Source organism: Monodelphis domestica, chromosome 5 (genome assembly GCF_027887165.1).
Source record: "Monodelphis domestica isolate mMonDom1 chromosome 5, mMonDom1.pri, whole genome shotgun sequence".
Classification (NCBI taxonomy): domain Eukaryota; kingdom Metazoa; phylum Chordata; class Mammalia; order Didelphimorphia; family Didelphidae; genus Monodelphis; species Monodelphis domestica.
In genome coordinates this window covers 212,944,468-212,965,299 of record NC_077231.1, presented here as the reverse complement: position 1 = coordinate 212,965,299, position 20,832 = coordinate 212,944,468, and the positions used below count along the sequence as shown (strand labels likewise).

The following is a 20,832-nucleotide window of genomic DNA, read 5'->3' as shown; positions in this document are numbered from 1 at the left end:
ACAGCACAATAGTATTCCAATTTGCTAGGTGTGAGGTATATGCCAAGTAATTTTAAGAGGAAAAGAATGCTAGTAACTCATGAGACCCAAGTTCTAATCCTACATTTACCTTTAACTTCTCACATGACTTTGAGCAAATCATCTACCCTCTCTGGGCCTCATATTCCTCATTATATAAAAGAAAGGAGTGGAGCATGGAGAGCTTAGAGGTCTCTTTTGGGCCTAATGTTCTAGCACTAGATGGTCTTGTTATCCTTTCCATTTAAGAAACCATTGTTTGCCCAGCCAGAAAGCTGTTCTATTAGATTACAAAATTTTGGAACTGCATGGGACCTAGGAAATTTATGTAGTCCAATCCTTCCAATGAGGGGAAAATGAGACCTCAAGAGATTGAACCTTTCCCAAGGTCATATAGATAATCAGTTTCAGGGTCAGGTTTTTGAACCCAGGTCTCTGATTTCAAATCCAGTATTGTCTACAACAGGCTACAGAACTTTTCTGCTGCAGATTCCCAGTGATAATAACAATATGCGCCATCATGGCCATTGGCTAATTTCCATTCTTTCTTGGAAAGACTTCTGGACTTGGAGTTCTTGAACCTGGATAAGCCTCATTTTCCTAATCTGTAAAAAATGAAAGTTTGGACCTAATGATCTTTAAGGGCCCTTCCAGATCTTAAATCTACGATCCTATAATGAGTTACTACAGTTAAAAAATGGAGATGATGATCCTTGTCTTTGAGTTTAGAGGGATACAGGTGGTGGTTACTTTTCATAGTATCAGTAGGACTTGTATGCTGATGGTTTTTTTCTAAGACAGGGGACTGTTGTGCACAGATCTCTTCACATTTTCCTTTGAGTTGTCCTTGTGACAATGGATGGCACTTGTTTTTGTGAAGGCTGGAAGGAGCTAGTCTGAAGACAACAAAGGAATAAACTAAAAACAGGGTACTGTAATGATTAAAATAGTGGGAGTCATAAACTGTTACAGATAAAAGAGTGGTTGGCTTAAATTGTGACCACAGAAAATATGGTTTCAAGACAGTGTCGTGTTTTAAATCAAATATAAGGTGGTTGCCAGGGAAAAATTCCCAAATATTAAATATACCCAAGTCAGCTGGGTTTTATAGAGATTTTAATTAATACAAATGAGGAATTAATGAAAGAGAGAGAGAGAGAGAAAAAAAAAGGAAATAATGAGAAAAAGGGCTAGACCAGCCTAGGCTGAAAACCCTGAGAGAGAGATCAGTCAGTCTTTTACCACTCACCACAAGATTTGTCCAAGCAAGATTCTAGTGTTCAGAGAGACACCAGCTGCCTCCTCCAATTCAGCTTTTCCCAGCTGAATCCCCTGACACCTCCTTTTTGACCTCCTTTTAAAGGGAATTTTCTCCTATGTCACCTCCCCTAAGTTCTCACATCTACCAATCACAGTAGACATTTTTCCAAAGGACAGACCATTCTTAATTCACACCTGAGTAGACTTAAACTTTTGATTAAGTTCACACCTGAAAAAACCTCTGAGTAAGTTCCCACCTCTTTGCTCCTTGTAAAGTCACAAGTTGCCTGACCTTTATAGGTACTTAGCACCCTTTTGTATTAGATCTAAAAATAGGCACAGCTTAAGAATTTTTGCCTTACTATAAGTCTGGGTTTAAGTATTTTTCATTGTTCAGCAAGGAGTTTCTTCCCCTAAAGCATGCTTAAGTAGGGGTGGAGTAGAGGTCTCACATTCCTGATCTAAGTTCCTTCATTGTTTAAAATGGGGAATGGTCTTAACCAAATCTTATGAAGTAGGGTCTGAGAATTTTTGAGATCCACAGTCCTACTCCCTACTCTGGAAACTATGTCCTCCCTTGAATGTCACTTTTCTTTTTGTTTTATTTTGTACCTCTCTAAAGCAATTTGTTTTCACTGTGTTTACATGCTTTATTGCTTTGTCATTTATGCCCAAGGCCCAAGTTGTCCCAGAAGCCCTGAGTTCTCATAAATTTAGTAAAATTGGAATTGGGCAGACCCTCAGAGGTCACCACGTCCAAAATACATCTGTAGATAAATCCCACTTGGAACCTCACCAAAGGAGCATTCAGTCTCTAAGTGAAGATTTCTTTTGCTAGGGAGCTTACTATGTCCCAAGAAAGCTCATTTCACTCTTGGACAACTCTAATTGAGCACCTATCACAAAATCCCTCAAGTTCTGTGGGCTTCAGGCCAACCATCCTGAGGTTTTTCAGCTGATTCACACATGGCCATATTCTTCCTGATAAGCAGCAGCACAGAACTGAGAGCTTGGATATGATAGTAGAGATTACATATTCTACCACCCACTCTTCATGGTAAATAAAGATCAGGTAACCAAAGACTATAGTTGTTGCTGTTCACTTGCTTCAGCTGCATCTGACTCACTCTTTTTGGGTTTTCTTGTCAGATATACTGGAATAATTTGCTATTTTCTTCTCCAAGTCACTTTAAAAATGAGGAAACTGAGGCAAACAGGGTTAAATGACTTGTCCAGGGTTATACAACTAGTGTGTGTCTGAGATCAGATCTGAATTTAGTTGTTTCTGACTCCAGGCTAGGTAATCTATCCATGGAGCCATCTTGTTGCCCTATACCAGTGGTAATCAACCTCTCAATTTGTAGCAATGAGAATACATAATGCATATCAGGTATTTACATTCTGAATCATAACTGTAGCAAAATTACAGTTTTGAAGTAGCCACCAAAATATTTTTTGGTTTGGGGTCACTGCAACATGAGGAACTGTATTGCGGGGTCATGGCATTAGAAAGGTTGAGAACCACTGCCCTATACAGTCTATAGAAGGGTTACAATAGGAAATAAGACTTAGGACATAAGAGTCTTATTTCCTATTGTAACAGAAGGGAAATAATGTCACAAAAAAATGATCACAAAGACAGGAAATAGTGGAGCCAGGATTTGAACTCAGGAACTTATGGTCCAAATACAGGACCTTTTCTACTATCACATTTCTTTTTTCCTCTCTTAAACAAATTTCCCCTCCCCCCCTCAAAAAACCCAAACCCAAAAAAAAAAAAGTGGTGACCACCTAGTTTTATGAAGCCCTCAAGCAATTCTTGGTTACCTAGGTAGGATTAGTCAGCCTCTGCTAGACTGAAAATTAACCTTCAAGTACCCCCTGACTTCACCCCAGATAGGATTAGAAGATATAATCAGATCTGATGTATTCTTTTGTCTTAGAAGTTTTCCCCATTGTATTTAGGCTTCTCCCAAAGTAGCTCATTGTTATTAACCTCTTAGCATCTTCCTTTCCCTAGCCTCCAGCTAAACCAATCAGTTGTCCTGACTTTCCTAAACTCCCTGAAGAGGTTATAAGACCCCAAGTGGTATATTCCCCAGAAGACATTGTTCCCAAAGTCTCAGACCTTAGCTTGGGGTGTACTCGCACTCTGTGGTGGCCATAAGAGCAAAGACTTGTTCTTTGTAAGTGCTTTGGTGAGTCTGTGTTTTTCCAGGTTAACAAGGGTGTGCTAAGAGAATAGATGTGATGTAAGAACTCTTGGCTTCAAAGGATAAACTGTGGGAGTGGAAACACCGAGGAAAAGCAACTGCCTGAATACAGCGGTTGAGGGGACATGACAGAGGAGAGACTCTAAATGAACACTCTAATGCAAATATTATCAACATAGCAATGGGTTCAAATCAAGAAAACATGTAATGCCCAGTGGATTTACGCAGTGGATTTACGCGTCGGCTATGGGGGGTGGGGGGGAGGAAAAGAAAATGATCTTTGTCTTTAATGAATAATGCTTGGAAATGATCAAATAAAATATAATAATTAAAAAAAAAAAAGAACTCTTGGCTTCCACAGTGCCAAAGGGCACTCTGGTCATGTGGAAGCCACTTTCCTTCTAGACCTCTGGTACCTCCCTAGTGGGCTGCACAAGGGTCCTTTCCATTGCCAAAGTTCTAGAATCTTATAATAATATATATAATAACACTTTCCCCCCTTACCTCCAGAGGTTGTTAGGATGGTCCATTGAGACCATGTATTCAGGGGTGACCCCAAAAGGCAGGGCTGTACTGGTAAATATTTAAGGTCTGACTCTCTAGTTGGAGGGGTGGAGGTGGGGTAAATGTACTCAAGAAAGAATTTTAGAGTTTAATCTTCATTATTAGCATTTTTTCCCATCTCTTAAAAACAAACAAACCCTTATCTAGGCAGAAGGATAAGGGCTCTAGGCAATGAGGGTTAAGCAATTTGCTAGGAAGTATCTGAGGCTAGATTTGAACCCAGGTCCTCCTGACCTCAGGCCTCTATCCACCCTGCTACCTAGCTATCCCTCCATCGCTCTTTAAAGTCTAGACAATCAATAAAATAGTAAACAGGACCCAGATGTGTAGCATTTGTCTTTTTTCGAGGTGTAAATGGCTCCTGCTGGAAATTCAGCTGCTCTTTGCAAGCCCCAGCGTGTCCTTGCTTCAAGTACTTCCCTGATTCCTTGGAGAGGCTGCCTACGTCTTTTGGTGTCTTCCATGTCACCTTTAAGCATTCAGTGTCTAAAATAACAAATGAAAAATAAAGTAAAATAACAAGCTAAGGTTAGTGGCAAAGAGAGGGGGAAAAGTGCCATTAGTGTAAGGAGGAAACTCATAGAGCAGGACATGACAACACTGCAACAAGTCTGTGATTTTCACAGTATTGGGCATTTCCACCACTGACTGAAGATCACCAGCCTCCCCTTTAGATTCAGGAGGTAGTTTTTCTTTTTCTTTTCTTTTTTTTTTTTAACCCCTTACCTTCCGTCTTGGAATCAACCCTGGGCTAGGCAATGGGAGTTAAGTGACTTGCCCAGGGTCACACAGCTGGGACTTGTCTGAAGTCAAATTTGAACTCAGATTCTCCTGACTCCATGCCTGGCATTCTATCCACTGAGCTATCTAGCTGGCCCCTGCCCTTTGTTCTTATGCATTTCTGTATTCCTGAGTTGTTGATAGGGCTATACAATGGGCATTTTCAGGCCAAGGTTAACTAAACAATGAGAGTGGAGGTCCCCTCTGAGTCTATGAGGAGGATGGTGAATTCTCACCCCCCAGAACTACAAATATTTCAGTTTTTATCCCTTTGTGCCAGGTATTTCCCTTGGCAATGTCATGCCTGTGGTCAGGTTGGCCTGTTGTTTAGTAAACCCAAGTCTGAGTTTCCAGAAAGTAATTTTAAGGCAAGGTGTTTGACAACAAACAATATGTTCTAGAAAACCAATCAGTCCTTTTCATTTTTTCAATCTGGAAAGTGAGTTTGGTCAAAGGATTGGGGGGCAAATTAGAGCTTTTGTGTCCTCATTCAAGGACATGCAAGAGGCCACTGACTTTCATTCACATTGACAACTCAGAAATTAGCTTAGCAACCAAGTTAGGAGCATTGTTGCTATCGTTCATCTATGAGGCATTAGAGTAATGAATTCTCTCTCTCTCTCCGCTCTTCTCTCTCCTTTCTCTCTCTCGCTCTCTCTCCTTTCTCTCTCTCCTTTCCTCTCTTTTCTCTCTCCTTTCTCTTTTTTCTCTCTTTCTCTCTCATTTATCTCTTCTCTTTCTCTCTCTTCTCTCTTGTTTCTCTCCTCTCTCTCTTTCTCTCTGTCTCTCTCTGTCTCTCTCTCCAGATTTATCCTAATTTCCATCTTGTGTAACTTGCACATCATGAATCACAAAGTTGATTTGAGGGCCCGTGTGCTGTTTTGTTTGAGCACAAAAATGGTTAGTTACAGATTTGTTTAGAATTCTTATTTCTCCCTTCAATGTTTTTCTTCTCTTTTTTCCTTCTCCCTTCCCTATTAGTGTCCCCTTCCTCCTTTCTAATTACTGTTGGAAGGCTTCGGGGCTGAAGAAGTCCATGTCTCCAGAATGAGCCCTCATCAGGAAACATGAATTCGATTTCATCACCCTCTGTTGTTTTAAGGAATGCTCATTTTCCCATTTGTAGATTGGTGATCATTCTGCCCTTTCCTGGAAGGGAGCATTCTACAGACTAGAAACAGTAGGCGAAAGAGTGGATTGTGGATGTGATCTTTCTGTCTTTCTGTCTTTCCACACCTACCGAGACAGGAAACTCTGTGTCCTGATAGATGTGCGGTCCTTGTCAATCCATTTCATTAACCAGCCTCATCATGTTATCTGCAGTGAATAGGGCAGAAGGGTAGGGAGTGGGATGCCATTTTACTGTTAGTTAGGATTCTGTAATGATTCTCTTTTCCTCATTATTTCTATCTATGCCCATGGCAGATAAAGAAGAAGGTTTGATTGTCAGGTTCAGACCCTGAGTTGGGATAGCGATATTGAGACTTTAGGATTACTGGCATGTGTTTGGTGTGTGTGTGTGTGTGTGTGTGTGTGTGTGTGTGTGTGTGGCCTGGAACAGCAAGATCCAAGTTCAAATCTCGCTTCAGATATTTTTTAGTTGTGTGACTCTGGGCAAGTCACTTATACTGTATCTGCCTCAGTTTCTTCATACTATAAAATGGGGATAATAATGGCACCTACCTCCTAGAGTTGTTAAGATAATTAATTAGAAAGTGCTTAGTATAATATCTGGAATATAATAAGTGCTATATAAATGTTAGCTATCATTAGTTTTGAAGGGATAGGTGCTTCTGATGACATTCTGTAAAATGATCCCACATGGCTGAAGCATGAACTTCTGCCAAATGTCTTCGGAATCCCAAGTACAAGGACACAGTACAAAGGAGCCTCTCAGTTTTTAGTTCACTTCCATTATCTGGGAGCCTGGGGATAACTACAGCTCTCATCCTTCCATGAATATCAGTGCCAATTTGGAGAAATTCCCTAGCATATTACAATCCTTAATAAGAGTCATAGAAAGACAAGTGTTTAATCAACCCTAATTGGCAGTTTGCCTTGAAATTCCCTTATGGAACTGAAAATAATTTTTCTCTCAACCTCAGTTTCCTCATGTGTAACAGAATTTCTTTTCTTAATTAAAATTTTTATTTTAAAAAATATTTTCCTATGCTTATATAATTCATTCCCCCTCCCAGAGCCGACAATCAATTCCACTGGGATACCTATTTCCATATTATTCATTTTTGCAATAAAGCAGTCATTTAAAACCACAACCCCAAATCATGTACCCATATAAATAAAGTGATAAGTGATAAGTGATGCATTGTTCTTCTGAGTTTCTACTCCCACAGTTCTTTCTCTCGATGTGGATAGCATGTGTCATAGAATTTCACTGGTGGGAGTAAGGAATTCTTTCCCTCATTTCCTCACCCCAACTTACCATATCTCTCTCCAGTTCCAGGTAGATTCTTACCTTCCACAAGGACTTTCACAACCTCCCAGGGCTAATGCCTTCCTTCTGTTGATTATCTAAAATTGATCCTGTAAATAGCTGGTTTTGTACAAAGTTGTTGGCATGTTATCTTCCCCCAGTAGACTCATTTGAATCTCTTTGTATCCTCAATACTTATCCAGTGCCTGGAACTTCTAGGTGCCTACCAAAGGTTTGTTTACTCTTTGAGAATCATGTGAAGTAACATGTAAAGAAAACAGAAGGGAATGAATAATTATCTAGCTCCTATGAAGTGCTAGGAACTGTGCTCAGTGCCTTAGAAATGTCTCTTTAATCTTTACTTTGCAAGCCTCAAAGGAATTTGTAAATAATGTTCATTATAAATCAAAGCACTTGGGCAGCTAAGTAGCCCAGTGGGTAGAAAGCCAGGCCTGGAGAGATCCCAGACATTTCTTGCTGTGTGACTTTTGGCAAGTCACTTAACCCTAATTGCTTAGCCCTGTGTTAGTGAACCTATGGCACTCCTTCCAGAGGGGCCTGCTCCCTTCCCCCTTTCCACGTGCACCTGAGGACATTTCTCTCATCATCTGCCCCTCTGCCCAGCAGCCCAATGGGAGCACTTCCTCCCTCTCCTGTCTGGGTAAGGTGGGTTTGTGAGGGGTGTGTGTGGGCTCACATGCAGTTTCAGGGTTGCCATATGGGCACTTGGACTCTAAAAGGTTTGCCATCACTGGCCTAGCCTTGCTTCTCATCTCATCTGTCTTGACTGATACTAAGGGAGAGGGTTAGGGTTTAGAAACCATTCAAAGAACTTCAGACAAATAAAAGAACTTGGAGATCAGTTAGTTCCAGGGTCTCATTTTACAGATGAAGAAATAGTCCTAGAAAAGTTAAATAATTTGCCAAAAAGTATACAAGCAATAAACGGCAGAGATAGGATTCTCTTGCCATTATACTTTGTTATCTCTGCTATCCTAACCCTCTTTATTATATTCCTCTTCCAGGGCAAAATGCCATACTTCATTCCTATGTTTAAGTAGTTTCAAAAATGTTCAAAAATTGCCAAGTGATGGCAATGAGATATCCTCTAAGCTATTTTTTTCATCAGTAGCAATAGAGATAATATTAAACTTTTTATGGGCCATTGGCATAGACATCGGTTTGGCTCTAGACAAATGAAAGGGCTGTTTACATGGGAGACTACTGGCCCGCCCAAGGAATCTACTTCCAGCTCCTCAGAATTACCTCTAGAATCCTGGGGGAGAGAAATAGGCAGCTGTTTTCTTTAGAGCAGACCTGCCAGTAGGGAGACTGAATCCAAGAACCTGTACTACCTACCTATGGGCCATGGAGGCAAGAGATGATGGGATGTCTTAGTTGAGAAATATCTAGCAGGCTGTTTTGACTTAGAATGGTGTCTGTGGAGGAGAGTGCTGTGGAACAATGGCTGGAATAGTGGGGGGAGCCATCCTGTGGAGACTTCAGTGCCAGACTGAGGATTCTAATCTTTAAGAGGGAGCCACTAAAGTTTATTGAGGAGTCAAGTGATAATACTCTGAGAAGTCATTTAGGCCCATCCATTTGGCCCCTGGATGGAGAACTGATTAGATAGGGGGGAGATTAGGGGGAGGGAGATTAGGAGATGAGAACAACCATTCAGAGACTGAAATGATTCAAGTAATAAAGATGGTTGTAATAAAGAGACAATGGTTGAGGTGGAAAAATAGAAGTGTAGAGGTAAATTTGGAATTTCTATCTCAACTTCCTCAATAGGTATTTCTTAAGGGTCTAAGTGCCAGGACTTATTCTAACCAATAGGGTGACAAAGAAAGAGGGGGAAACTGTTTTCAGGGAGCTCTTGGTCTCATGGGAGGGACCACATGGAGACAGAGACAAGTGATACAGAGGATGAATTGTGGATAAGGAACAGAAGGAAGGCACTAAAAATTCAGGGGCATTGGAAGGGCTTCTTGTAGGGCTGGAGATTTTAGCCTGGACTTGAAAGAAGGCAGAAAGTCAAGAGGGAGGCAATTCCAGGAACAGGGAACTGTCAGATGGAGAATCCTGCAAGCAAAAGCAAGGGGGTCATTGTCTTTGGATTGCAAAATAAATTGGTGGGCGGATGTGGTGGGGATAAAATATGAGAAGATTGAAAAGTGGAGGGACCCAGGTTTAGAGGGAATTAATTCAATGATTCTCCCATGTTTATTTTTTAAAACTCTTACCTTCCAAGGCAGAAGAGTGGTAAAGGCTAGGCAATGGGGGTTAAGTGACTTGCCCAGAGTCACACAGCCAGATTTGAAGCTAGGCTCTTAATCCACTGAGCCACTCACGCCTCCTCTGTTTAAATTCTAGTTGACTAGGATCATCAGTGAAGTGGATAGAGTGTCAGAGCTGGAGTCGAATTCAAAGCTGGCCTCAGACACAGCCTAGCTGTGTGCTCCTGGCCAAGTCACTTAACACTGTTTGTCTCAGTTTCCTCATCTGTAAAATGAAGGAGGAAGCAGCAAACCACTGGAGTGTTTTTGCTGAGAAAACTGCCCAGGGGTCATGAAGATTGGATCTTGTTCAAAGCAGTCAGAATTGTAATTCCCTGGGAAACATTTCTGCTGCCTGAGAAACCATGGCAAGGTGGAGGACATGACAAGGGTAAAGCTGTCCTGGTCTGGCCAATGCCCACTTTGTCACCATTTACCACAGGCTCCTTGTTGACACAATAGAGCTGGCTCTAGTTAGGGTTTAGACATGCAAGAATGAGAATGAGCCAGATGTGGCCAGCTCACCCTTAGGCCAGCTGGCTTGCTGGGGAGGGGAGGGGAGGGGGGAGGAGGGTGTGGAGGGGGAGGAGGAGGGAAGAGAGAAGAAAATTCCTTCCTTCAACCCTCCTACCCTTTGCCATAGGCTAAAGAGTACCTGGAGGAAAGGTCATTAAACTTTCTGCTGGAGGCTGGCGTAAACAGCTGAAAGAGAAGGCTTCTGGCTGCCGGCGGGAGGCAGGAAGAGTCCTGGCCCCTGCTCCCTGCCACACTTAAGGAGGAATAAGAGCTGGATGAAGGCAAGGTAACAGAAGGATTTCCACTGTCTGGACATCCTGGACTGGGTTATGTCTCCCCCCACCCTCCACCCCCTCCCTTTCTTCCTCCCTTTCTTTCTTCCCCTCAATTTTCCATGCAACAGATATTTGCTAGCATAGCACAAACTCCATGAGGTCAGGAACGGTTATTTGCTTGCCTCCTCTGGCACATAGTAGGTGCTTAATAAATGGTGATTGATAGGACGTTCCTGCAAGAACAAAGGAATCCCTTTTAGCCACTAGAGGACACATTGAACAAGCATTGCTCCAGTCTCTGCTGTGTGCCAAACCTAGTGCTGAGTGCTGATCCTGGGAAAAGCCGGTAGCTGCTCTCCAGACGTTCCTTCCCAGGGTGATCATTGGAGAAAAGAATGAAGTGAAAAGCATTTCTGTAGAAGAGCTCTGTCTCCCTGTCCGAGTGATGTCCGAGCACTCGGGATAACCAGGGAGACCTGGGAACTAAAAGGTAAACTTGGCTAGCTTCGCTGTCTCTGCGTCAGCTGCTAAAAATACTCACAACGCAGATGGGGCTAGTGCTTGGCAGTGATTGAGGTTCTGTCAGTAGGTAGCCAGCCTAGCACTGTGCATGAGTGCCTTTGACAGAGGAGGTACTTAATCTTTCAGGTAATCTAACAGAATATTTTACAGAAGTGGGGATTATATTGATCTCCACTTGAAGCATAATCGGTTAGCATTTTTCTGACCTTAGATACTTTGCTATCCTGGTAAATCAGCCAATCTCTGAATGCCTCAGTTTCCTCATCTGAAAAAACGAAGGTAATCCTGCTTCCCAGGGTGGTTATGAGGATAAAATGAGATATTTGTAAAGTGCTCTGCAGACTTTTAAAATGCTGCATAGGGGGCAGCTGGGTAGCTCAGTGGATTCAGAACCACGCCTAGAAATGGGAGATCCTGGGTTCAAATTTGGCCTCAGACACTTCTTAGTTGTGTGACTCTGCAATTCCCTTTTCCTAGCCCATACCACTCTTCTGCCTTGGAGCCAATGCACAGTATAGATTCTAAGAGGGAAGGTAAGGGTTTCTAAACAAACAAACAAACAAACAAATAAAAAATGCTGTATGAACAAAAACATAAACAAATTAAATTCTTTGTTTTAATCCTTACATTTTGTCTTAGTATTAGTTCAAGGGCTAATGTCTTGAGGCCATATTTGAGCCCAGGTTCTCCAGACTTCAGGGGTTCCCTAGCTGCTCCTTATTATTTAATTCTTACAGCAGGCTTGAGTTTTAGTACAAACTTGGGAAGTTTCAGAAATATCAAAGACTTTTCCCAGTGAAACAAGAATACAGTCAAGACAGCTTTCTTGAGGGGATATACTCACTAAAGTGAGGGTGAGTCAGGAAAGTTGGAAGAACTGATTTAGGATCTAGGAAGAATGAGACCCTCTCCCAAACCAGTGAAGTCTGATGGTTTTCTTTTTCTTTTTTTAAATAGGGTTCTTCCCTGCGTCTCTATAGGTATTGAGGGTAGTGTAAGGAGCCTGGGCTTGGGGATTGGTCATGCTGATGGAAGGTTCCCTCAGAATGAGTGGCTAGTTGAGTTTCAAACTCTCCAACCCTGGAAGAGGATTTCTGACATTATTATGCTTTTTTTTTTAAACCCTTACCTTCCATCTTGGAATCAATAGTGTGTATTGGTTCCAAGGCAGAAGAGTGGTAAGGGCTAGGCAACGGGGGTCAAGTGACTTGCCCAGGGTCACACAGCTGGGAAGTGTCTGAGGCCAGATTTGAACACAGGACCTCCCATCTCTAGGCCTGGCTCTCAATCCACTGAGCTACCCAGCTGCCCCCTCTTTTTCTTTTCTTTCTTTTTTTTTTTTTGACTAGGTGACTTCCTTTCTTTGTCTGGGGTTTTTGAGCTTCCTTGGGGCTCTTTTCTTTACTTGGGTGGGGAAGCTACAGGGGTCTTTACAATCTTCTCTGCCTTCTTACATGCTAAACAAAACTTGATCCCCTTGCCACCTTGCCCAGGGGAGCTTGCAGCTGGTATAAAATCCAAGAGCCTACATTTGGAGAGCCAGTTAAAGGGCTATGAGTCTACCTTGCAATATCTGTATTTGCCAGTCACTCCTATTTACCTGGGTGGAACCAGGAAAATAAACCCACTGCTCCTTCCTCCAGCCCTGGAGCCCCTAATATCTGGGGGTGACAGGCCATTTTATTCTTCTGGAAGGCCTGCTGATTTTAGCTAGGGTGCTTGCTGGTCCTGAAGAGGGAAATACAGGTACTTCCCACCTCCTCCAGTTGGCAGTGGGTGTTACCACCTTAGTGCAGGAGGGATGGAAGGAGGAAAAGTTAGCCAGGTGGTATCAGACACTCCTTTGCTCCTTCCAGGACATGCCCAAAGCCAGCCCAATTCTACTGCCCAGTTCTGGGCAATGACTGTGATGGTGGATCCCTGGGTCATTTTTATAGTAAGCTGTATTGGTGTGAGCGGATTGTTTTCCCCTCTCCCCCAGCCCATAGCACTAACAGTAAGGACAGATCAGATCTCTGGGACCTTATTCTCCTGCAGTCTGAGAAAACTCTGACCCCTAACTAAGTAAGGCAGCTTTGTGTTATGGAGGCTGCTTAGAAGAAAATTCAGGGAGGTTTCATTCCTGTCCCATTTCTCCTCCCCACTGCTTCTCCTCTTTCCTTCTCCTCATTCCTTCTCCCCACCCCTTGCTTGGTAGCTGGAGGATTAGGAGATAAGGGAGAGAAGAAAGTCTGGTGACTGGGAGTAAGGGTGATAGTTCAATCCTAAACAAGCTTCCAATGTGCCTTTGTTGGGTGGAGAGCCTGCTAGCAACCTAGTTAGTGTCCCCTTGTCCCTTCTTCCCTGGCCTCTGACAGATTGACCAGATTGTTCAGTACTCCGATTCACCATGACGCTGTGGACTGGATTGTCCAAGGGTTTTTCTTGGCGTTTCCTTCTCCTGTGGATTAAGGCAAACATAAGTTGTGACATAAGTGTCTGAAGTGGGATTTGAACTCTTGAGTCTTCCTGACTTCAAACCTGACACTATTCATTGTGCCAACCAGCTGCCTCGTTTGGCAGAATCTGGGTGCAAAAAGAAGAAAGAAAAGAAAAGAAAAACAAAAGTCCAAAAGCAGATAGAAACATACAGTTCTTCACTTTATTTCCTCCATGCATTTTTCCCTAATGTAAGCAGCATGTGACCTTTCACAACATGAGGAACAGGTAATATATGTGCAACATATCATATTACCTGCCTTCTTGGAAAGGGAGGAAGAATGAGACAGACACTTATGGACATAGCTCAAGTGAGAATTTGTTTCTCTTGGATGAGCATATTAGAATTTATGACATATTTATAGCAAATCACACATATGAGCAATATATGTATATTATATATAGTATTGTATAATATATAATATTGTGTATGTGTATATATATAGAGAAGTAGATAGGGATAGGTAGACAGAGATAGACACAGAGAGATAGAGACAGAAAGAGATGATAGACAGACCAACGGATAGATTGACAGACAGATAGATGGATAGACAGATAGATTGACAGACAGATGGATGGATGGATAGATAGATGGACATATAGATAGACAGACAGATAGATAGATAGATGGATAGACAGATAGATAGATAGATGCTTGTTATCCAGGTTGATGCCCTGAGTTACTGGTTAGGGAATTTTGGTAGTTATTGGAGGAAATTCATGCAATGTAAAAACCTCACCAGACAAATTAAAACACAACCCCACCTTAGCCTCCAGGTCCTTCCAATGTAGGTGTGTATGTATGTATATATGTATATATAGTTTTTCTTCTCCCTTATTTCCTGGGCAACTGAACTCTCCCTGTAAAAGGAAACTCCCCAGCTTCAAAGTGCTCCTTGTCACTCCCTCTGGGGGTAGGTGAAAAGGAGGACTATCCATTTCCTCTGGCTCTTGGGAGGTCCATATCCTTGACAAAGCTCCCTGGCTGAGCTGAGCTGAGCTGGGCTTGTGTCTCTTTGAAGTAAGGTGCTGGAAATCAGGTTGGAAAAGCTTGGTTCTAGGATGTTGAGGGATTTCTCTAAGGAACGTGGTGAGGGGAGATTGTTTTTCAGTTTCTAAGAGGGCAAAGCGGGCTCCTGAATTTAGCAATCCATCAGGATGTAATGGTCAGTGACTAGGAATGCTTTTCACACCAGAAACCCATAGGTAAGTACAGATACTTATGCCACAACTAAACAGGAATGGGGTGGGGATGGCTGGCCAAATACTGCCTGAAGGGCCACTGATGTTTGATAAATTAACAGATCTTGCTGGAGTCAGCTAAATGGTGCAATGGCTAGAGAGAGCTGGGCCAGTCGTCAATAAGGCTTGCAGTCAGTTGTGATCAGGGACAAGGATTAGCTGTGTGATCCTGGGAAAGTCATGCAATCTCCATTTGCTTCAGTTTGCCTATCTGTAAATAGGGATAATAATAGTGCTTCCCCTTCTAGAATCAGGAAATGCAGAAAGATCAATTAATAAACATTTATTGAGTTCTATCCTAAATTCTTGGGCTGTGGAAAGAGGCAAGAGTTAGACTAACCTCAAGAAGTTAAAAATCTCCCAATAGGAAATTTTATTCCAGCTGGTAAGGGGGACGAAAGAGTATTTCTATCCTAATTCAGACCCAGAAAGGGCCCAGTTGTGTGCCTTGGTTTTACTTCAGGATGTACCAGATTTTTCCCAAGCACACACGTGGCATTAGTGGACCAGCCTTTAAATCCACTCATTTTAGGCAATCCCTCCTGAGCAAGCTTGCTTATTGTTTTGGTATCCTGTTCCTTTCTCCATTTTGTCTTAATAGGCTTTGCAATACCAGCCTCCCTCCAGAAAAATGTGACTTATCTCCCTTAAATTTTGCTTAGTTTGCCAGGGGGGGGAAAAGACTTGAGTGCAAAGGGTTAGGGCAGAGTCCTTTGTTAACCCTTTTGGAGTAAGAGAGAAGGAAGAGGGCTTTTGCTTTCTCTAGAAGACTTGGGATAGAGATAGAGCTGTTAAATTCTTGGCCAAATTCTTCATTTAAAAAAAAAAATCCCTCTAGGCATTAGTGCCTTAGGGGACAGGCACCAGTGACTAGGGTAGGGAGACTGGGAAAGGCGTCCTACAAAAGATGGGGCTTGAATTGGGCCTTTACCTTCTGTCTTCAAATGGTGTTGAATTCCAAGGCAGAAGAGTGGTGAGGGCTAGGCAATTGGAGTTAAGTGACATGTCCAGGGTCACACAGCTAGGAAGTCAGGGCAGATTTGAACCCAAGTTCTCCTTGACTCCAGGCCTGTTGCTTTATCTGTTGTGTTACCTTAGCTATCCTTTTATCAGCATTCTTAACCCCTAAGAGCCAACAAACACATCTACTTTTATTTTCCAAGGAAGTGAAATTCAAATTAAGGTAAAAAACTCCATAACAAATTTGCTTTGTTAATGAATGTTAAGGAATGAGACTCTACCCTATAGACACTATTGTCCTGCCTCATAGGAGGCAAAACTGAGATGAAATATGAGTCTAGACATGGATTATAGATGAAGTTCAGAAAGGGTCCATTAAGTACCTCTCTGGGATGAACCCAGCACTGCCCTAGATGCTGGGGGGGCTAAACCCTTTAGAGGAGGGTCTTTGGTTTCACTGATTTATGTAGAGCTTTCCCTGCAGGGAGGAGGGGGGTAGGGGAGATAGGGGGGAACAAAAGGGTCAGAGCAGGACATAGAATGCTGGGGTTCCAGTCTGAAAGGCTCATCTTTCTGAATGTGAGTTTGGCCTCAGATACTCATTAGCTCTCTGACCCTGGGCAAGTCCCTTAAGCCTGTTTGCCTCAGTTTATCTCCTGTTATTTTTGCTGGACAAGGAAATGGCAAACCGCTCTGGTATCTCTGTCAAGAAAACCCCAAACAGGGACTAGAAGCATTGGATGGAACTGAATAATAACCTGGGGGGGACAAAATACCAACCTCTGTGTGTGTGAGATACTGAGCTAAGATTGTGAAGGACCTTGAAGGCAGGCAAAATGGCTTGTACTTTATTCAGTAAGTTTGTGTATTAGGAAGGTATTGGTTTGTTTGTTTGTTATTTTCTGGTAGAAATGTCAATTCCTGCCTGCTCTTTGTAAGATGTTTGCCATGTGCTGGTGATAATCAATAAACATTTATTAGACACCTACTATGTGCCAGGCACTGCGCTAAGCCCCCAGGATACAAAAAGAAAGCAAAGAGTCACTACACTCAAGATGCATACAATCTTCTGAAGAGATCTTAAGAAGCTGATATTTGACTTCAAAGGGAAGACAAAGAGATAAGTTAAAGAGACAAGGTAAAGGGAAGCCTGGTCCAGAGAAGGTTTGGAATGATGGGATGTGCTGAGACCCAACTATGCTCACCTTTGTCTTGCTGGTCAGAAACCTCACTGCCACACCACCACCTGATGCCTTGACTTTTTCCATAGCTTTCTGGTTGGGCTCCCTGCCTCAGTTTCCCCCACATTCCAATCCCATCCTTTATTTAGTGATTAATGTGATCTTTCTAAATCACAAGTCAACAAACTACAATGCTTCCCTTTTAACTCCAGGATCAAATTTTAAAAATCATCTGTTGGGATTGGTTTTTAAAAATTAAAACCCTTACTGTTTGTCTTAGCAGCAGCTGTTAGACAAAGGGCAGGGCAATTGAGTTTGAGCCACTTGCCCAGTCATATAGCTAGGAAGTGTCTGAGGCTAGATTGAACCTGGATCTTTCTGACTCCAGGTCTGGTGCTCTATCCACTAACATCTGTTTGATTGTTAAAGTCCTCCTTTATTTTTTCTTCTAATAGTTTACACTTATTACACTTCTCTTTCCCATGGACTTTGGCCTTCTGCTGTGTCTTTCGCAAGACATCTCAGGACTGCCTGGTATTTTTAATTTTAATTAGTTTGAATATTCTCAGTGCTAGAATGCTCTCCCTTATCTCAGCCTTCTGGATTCACTGGCTTTCTTCTAGAGTATCTTCTTTAAGAGTGCTTGCCCAGTCTCCCTTAGTGCTAGTACATTGCCTTTGAGATGACTGCCAATGTATCATGTATATAGAGAATTTCTAGGGAGTTTTTTTTGCATGCTGCCACCCTCATTCGATTGTGAGCTCCTTGAGGGGACAGATTACTTTTGAAGCCGGGTGGTACCTTCATCAGAGCACTGGAACTGGAGTGTAAAAGTCCAGAGTTCAAATGCGGCCCCACATAGCTGTGTGATCCTGAACAACTCATTTAACCTCTTTTTGCCTCAGTTTCTATCTCTGTAAAATGGAGATAATAATAGCATCTAACTGCCAGGGTTATTGTGAGGATCAAATAAGAGTAAAGTGTTTTACACAGTGCCTGACACATAGTAAAAGCTATATAGATGTTGGGTTTTATTATTCTTATTCCCCAAGGCCAGGGAAATACTGTGTATAGTAAATGTTTATTGTCCTGACTTGGATGTGGGAACTAAGGGACAAATGGGTGTAAGAGTGGGAAAAGCCTGGGGAAGTCTTTCTCTTCTAGGAGTGAAAAATTCACAGCCTGGGAATCTTGCACTTCGAGTAGTAACAAGGAAAGAACTGTAGGAAAGGTTTGGTCCCCAAGTGGAAAAATTTAGGAGGCATCCTATGCCCGCATCTCCCAGCACAACCAGCTCCCACTTAGGTGAGCTCCCTGCCCTATCTACTGCCGAGACAAAACCACCTCAACTTCTTCAGTCTTGTCTTCCCCCCCACCCCCTGTTTCCATGACTTCCTTCTAGCCTCAGTTCAAAGTCCACCTTCTTTTAGAGGCTTTCCTGCCAAAGTCTTCTCTCTACTCTTTATTTTGTTTTGTTTTTTTAAATCACTCTTACCTTCCGCCTCAGAATAAATATTGCATATTGGTTCCAAGGCAGAAGAGTGGTAAGGGCTAGGCAATGAGGCTTAAGTGACTTGCCCAGGATTACCCCTCTGGGAAGTATCTGAGGCCAAATTTGAACCCAGGACCTCCTGGCTCTAGACCTGACTCAATCTACTGAACCACCTAGCTGCTCTCTGCTCTGTATATATCTTGAATGCATCTCCTTTAAATGTTTAGTAAATGCTTGTTTGACAGACTGTTATTAGATATTGGGGGGAGGCTTGTGAAATTTTCTTTTCTGTATTTCTTTTAAAAGCAGGAAAACTACCTACCCTCCCCAGATAGCTTTTATGCAGCATTTTTATGTCAGTGAAATGTTAACTTTGGTAGTCTTGTATGTTAGGTGGTGACTGTTGGTGTCCAGTGCCAACAGGCAAGCAAATAAGCAATCAAAAAGCATTAATTATATTAATAATATATTAGTGGGGGCAGCTGGGGAGCTCAGTGGATTAATAGTTAGATTTAGAGATGGGAAGAACTGGGTTCAAATCTGGCCTCAGACACTTCCCAGCTGCGTGACCCTGGGCAAGTCACTTAACCCCCATTGCCTAGCCCTTACCACTCTTCTGCCTTAGAACCAATACACAGTATTGATTCTAAGGTGGAAGGTAAGGGTAAAAAAAATATATATATATATATGAGTGATATATTAATACTTTATTAATATAATGAAGTGAATAATAAACAATATAATTAATATTACTGTATTAGCATGTTAATATATTAACATTGATAATTACAATATTAACTAATGTATTCATTCCTATGTGCCAGTCACTGGGCTAAGCCCTGGGGATATAAAGAACAGCAAAAACAGTACCTGCCCCCCTCAAGAAGCTTATGTTCTAATTGAGGACACAACATAGGTACTTACGAGATTCCTGTGGAGTAGATAGAGGCTAAGGCAGGAAGCCCTTGTTAGCAGCAGCATAAGTAAAGGCAGAAAGACCTGGACTTGCTCTGACTCCCTGCTACCTCTGTGGAGCCTCGTTTTTCTCAATCATAAAGTTGAGCTTGAACTGGAGGGTCCTTTTGAGCTCTAAATTCAGTCATTCTAGGTCTCTGATGTGTGTGTGTACCTCATCTCAGTTCTTTCTGTTGCTTGAATTTACTATCGTTTTTTAGGACCTGAAATATAGGTGCCTTCTTTAATGTCTTCATATGGTAACATCCCCGTTCCTCAAATAATGTCTTTTCCCCTCCATGTTTCAGACCAAGACAGAACCAACATGGCGTCCATGTTTCGGAGTGAGGAGATGTGCTTGTCACAGCTGTTTCTGCAGGTGGAAGCTGCTTACTGCTGTATAGCAGAACTTGGAGAACTGGGATTGGTTCAGTTTAAAGATGTAGGTACAATATCTTTTGGAATCCTAGTGGGGTGGGAACCGGAGAGTAACAGTTACTCTCCGTTTAGCATTTTTGTTTCTCTTTTGGACCTAAGGTTTATAAAGTAGTTTTCCTGCTCCTATCCCTGTGAATTATGTTGTAAGAGTTTTTTATTTTGTTCTTTTTAAATTTGCGTCTAAGCAGCACAGCCATTTTTATTTGTAACTGATGAAGGCTTTCCTTCTGGTGTGCTAAATTAATTAAGACTTTGGGTAAAGTAATTTTTACAAGAGCCACCTAGTGGTTGTAAATCCCAGAATTTATTCATTTTACAACTTGATCTGATGTGATATTTCTTTAGTTATCTTTTGAAATCTAAAGCTTCCTTTCTGTCTACTGTAAATCTTACAAATATATCTGTGAATAGTAAAGCTGCACTGTTTCTCCCCTTTTGGAAGCTGCAAATTCCATAATCTGAAATTATATTTTCCCTTTTCTTCCCGACATATTTAGAGACTATATAAGCTTTAGGAAATCTCTGTCTTTAACTTAGACTTAATTCGGTCTAACTCTGGGTCTATGCTGAGCTTATAATAAACCTGTGGGTTTTTTTTTTTTTAACCCTTAACTTCTGTCATGGTATCAATTCTAAGACAGAAGAGTGGCCAAGAGCTAGGCAATTGGGGTTGAGTGACTTATACAGGATCACAAAACTAGGAAGTATCTGAAGTCAGATTTGAACCCAGGTCCTCCAAATTCTGGGCCTGGCACTTGATCCACTGCTTTCCTAGTTGCTCCTTAACTTTTTTTTTTTTAAACACTTACCTTCTGTCTTGGAATCAATACATAGGTATTGGTTCCAAGGCAGAAGAGTGGTAAGGGCTAGGCAATGGGGGTTAAGTGACTTGCCCAGGGTCATACAGCTGGGAAGTATCTGAGGTCAGACTTAACTTGGTTTTAATCAACAAATCATTTCACATTGTTTATTTCATTTTATTATAAAAGTTCCCATGAGATATGTAATATAGTTGCTCACACTTATGTCACCATTTAATATTTCCAACTGGTGCACCAGTATTATTCCCCCAAGACTTTATTATATGTTTTTTTCCCCAATTGCATGCAGAATCAGTTTTCAACACATTTTTTTTCCTGACATTTCGTAATCCAAATTCTTTTCCTCCCTCCCATCTCCCTTCCTTGAAACAGTAAGCAATACATTATAGGTTATATATGTGCTAT

General features: G+C 41.9%; 1 protein-coding gene across 3 annotated transcripts in view; it reads left to right on the top strand.

The window, feature by feature from the left end:
• ATP6V0A4 (ATPase H+ transporting V0 subunit a4) overlaps positions 1-20,832 on the top strand; it is a 76,510-nt gene that overhangs the window by 1,991 nt on the left and 53,687 nt on the right. Inside the window, exons 2-3 of one of the 3 annotated variants that reach the window (XM_056799745.1) lie at positions 10,192-10,350; positions 19,477-19,610. In XM_056799745.1, the coding sequence (XP_056655723.1) occupies positions 19,494-19,610 (117 nt within the window). In that variant the 5' untranslated portion in view covers positions 10,192-10,350; positions 19,477-19,493. Of the gene's footprint in view, positions 1-10,191; positions 10,351-10,570; positions 10,830-19,476; positions 19,611-20,832 lie in introns of those variants that run through there. The other 2 variants (XM_056799747.1, XM_056799746.1) reach the window with 2 other exon arrangements.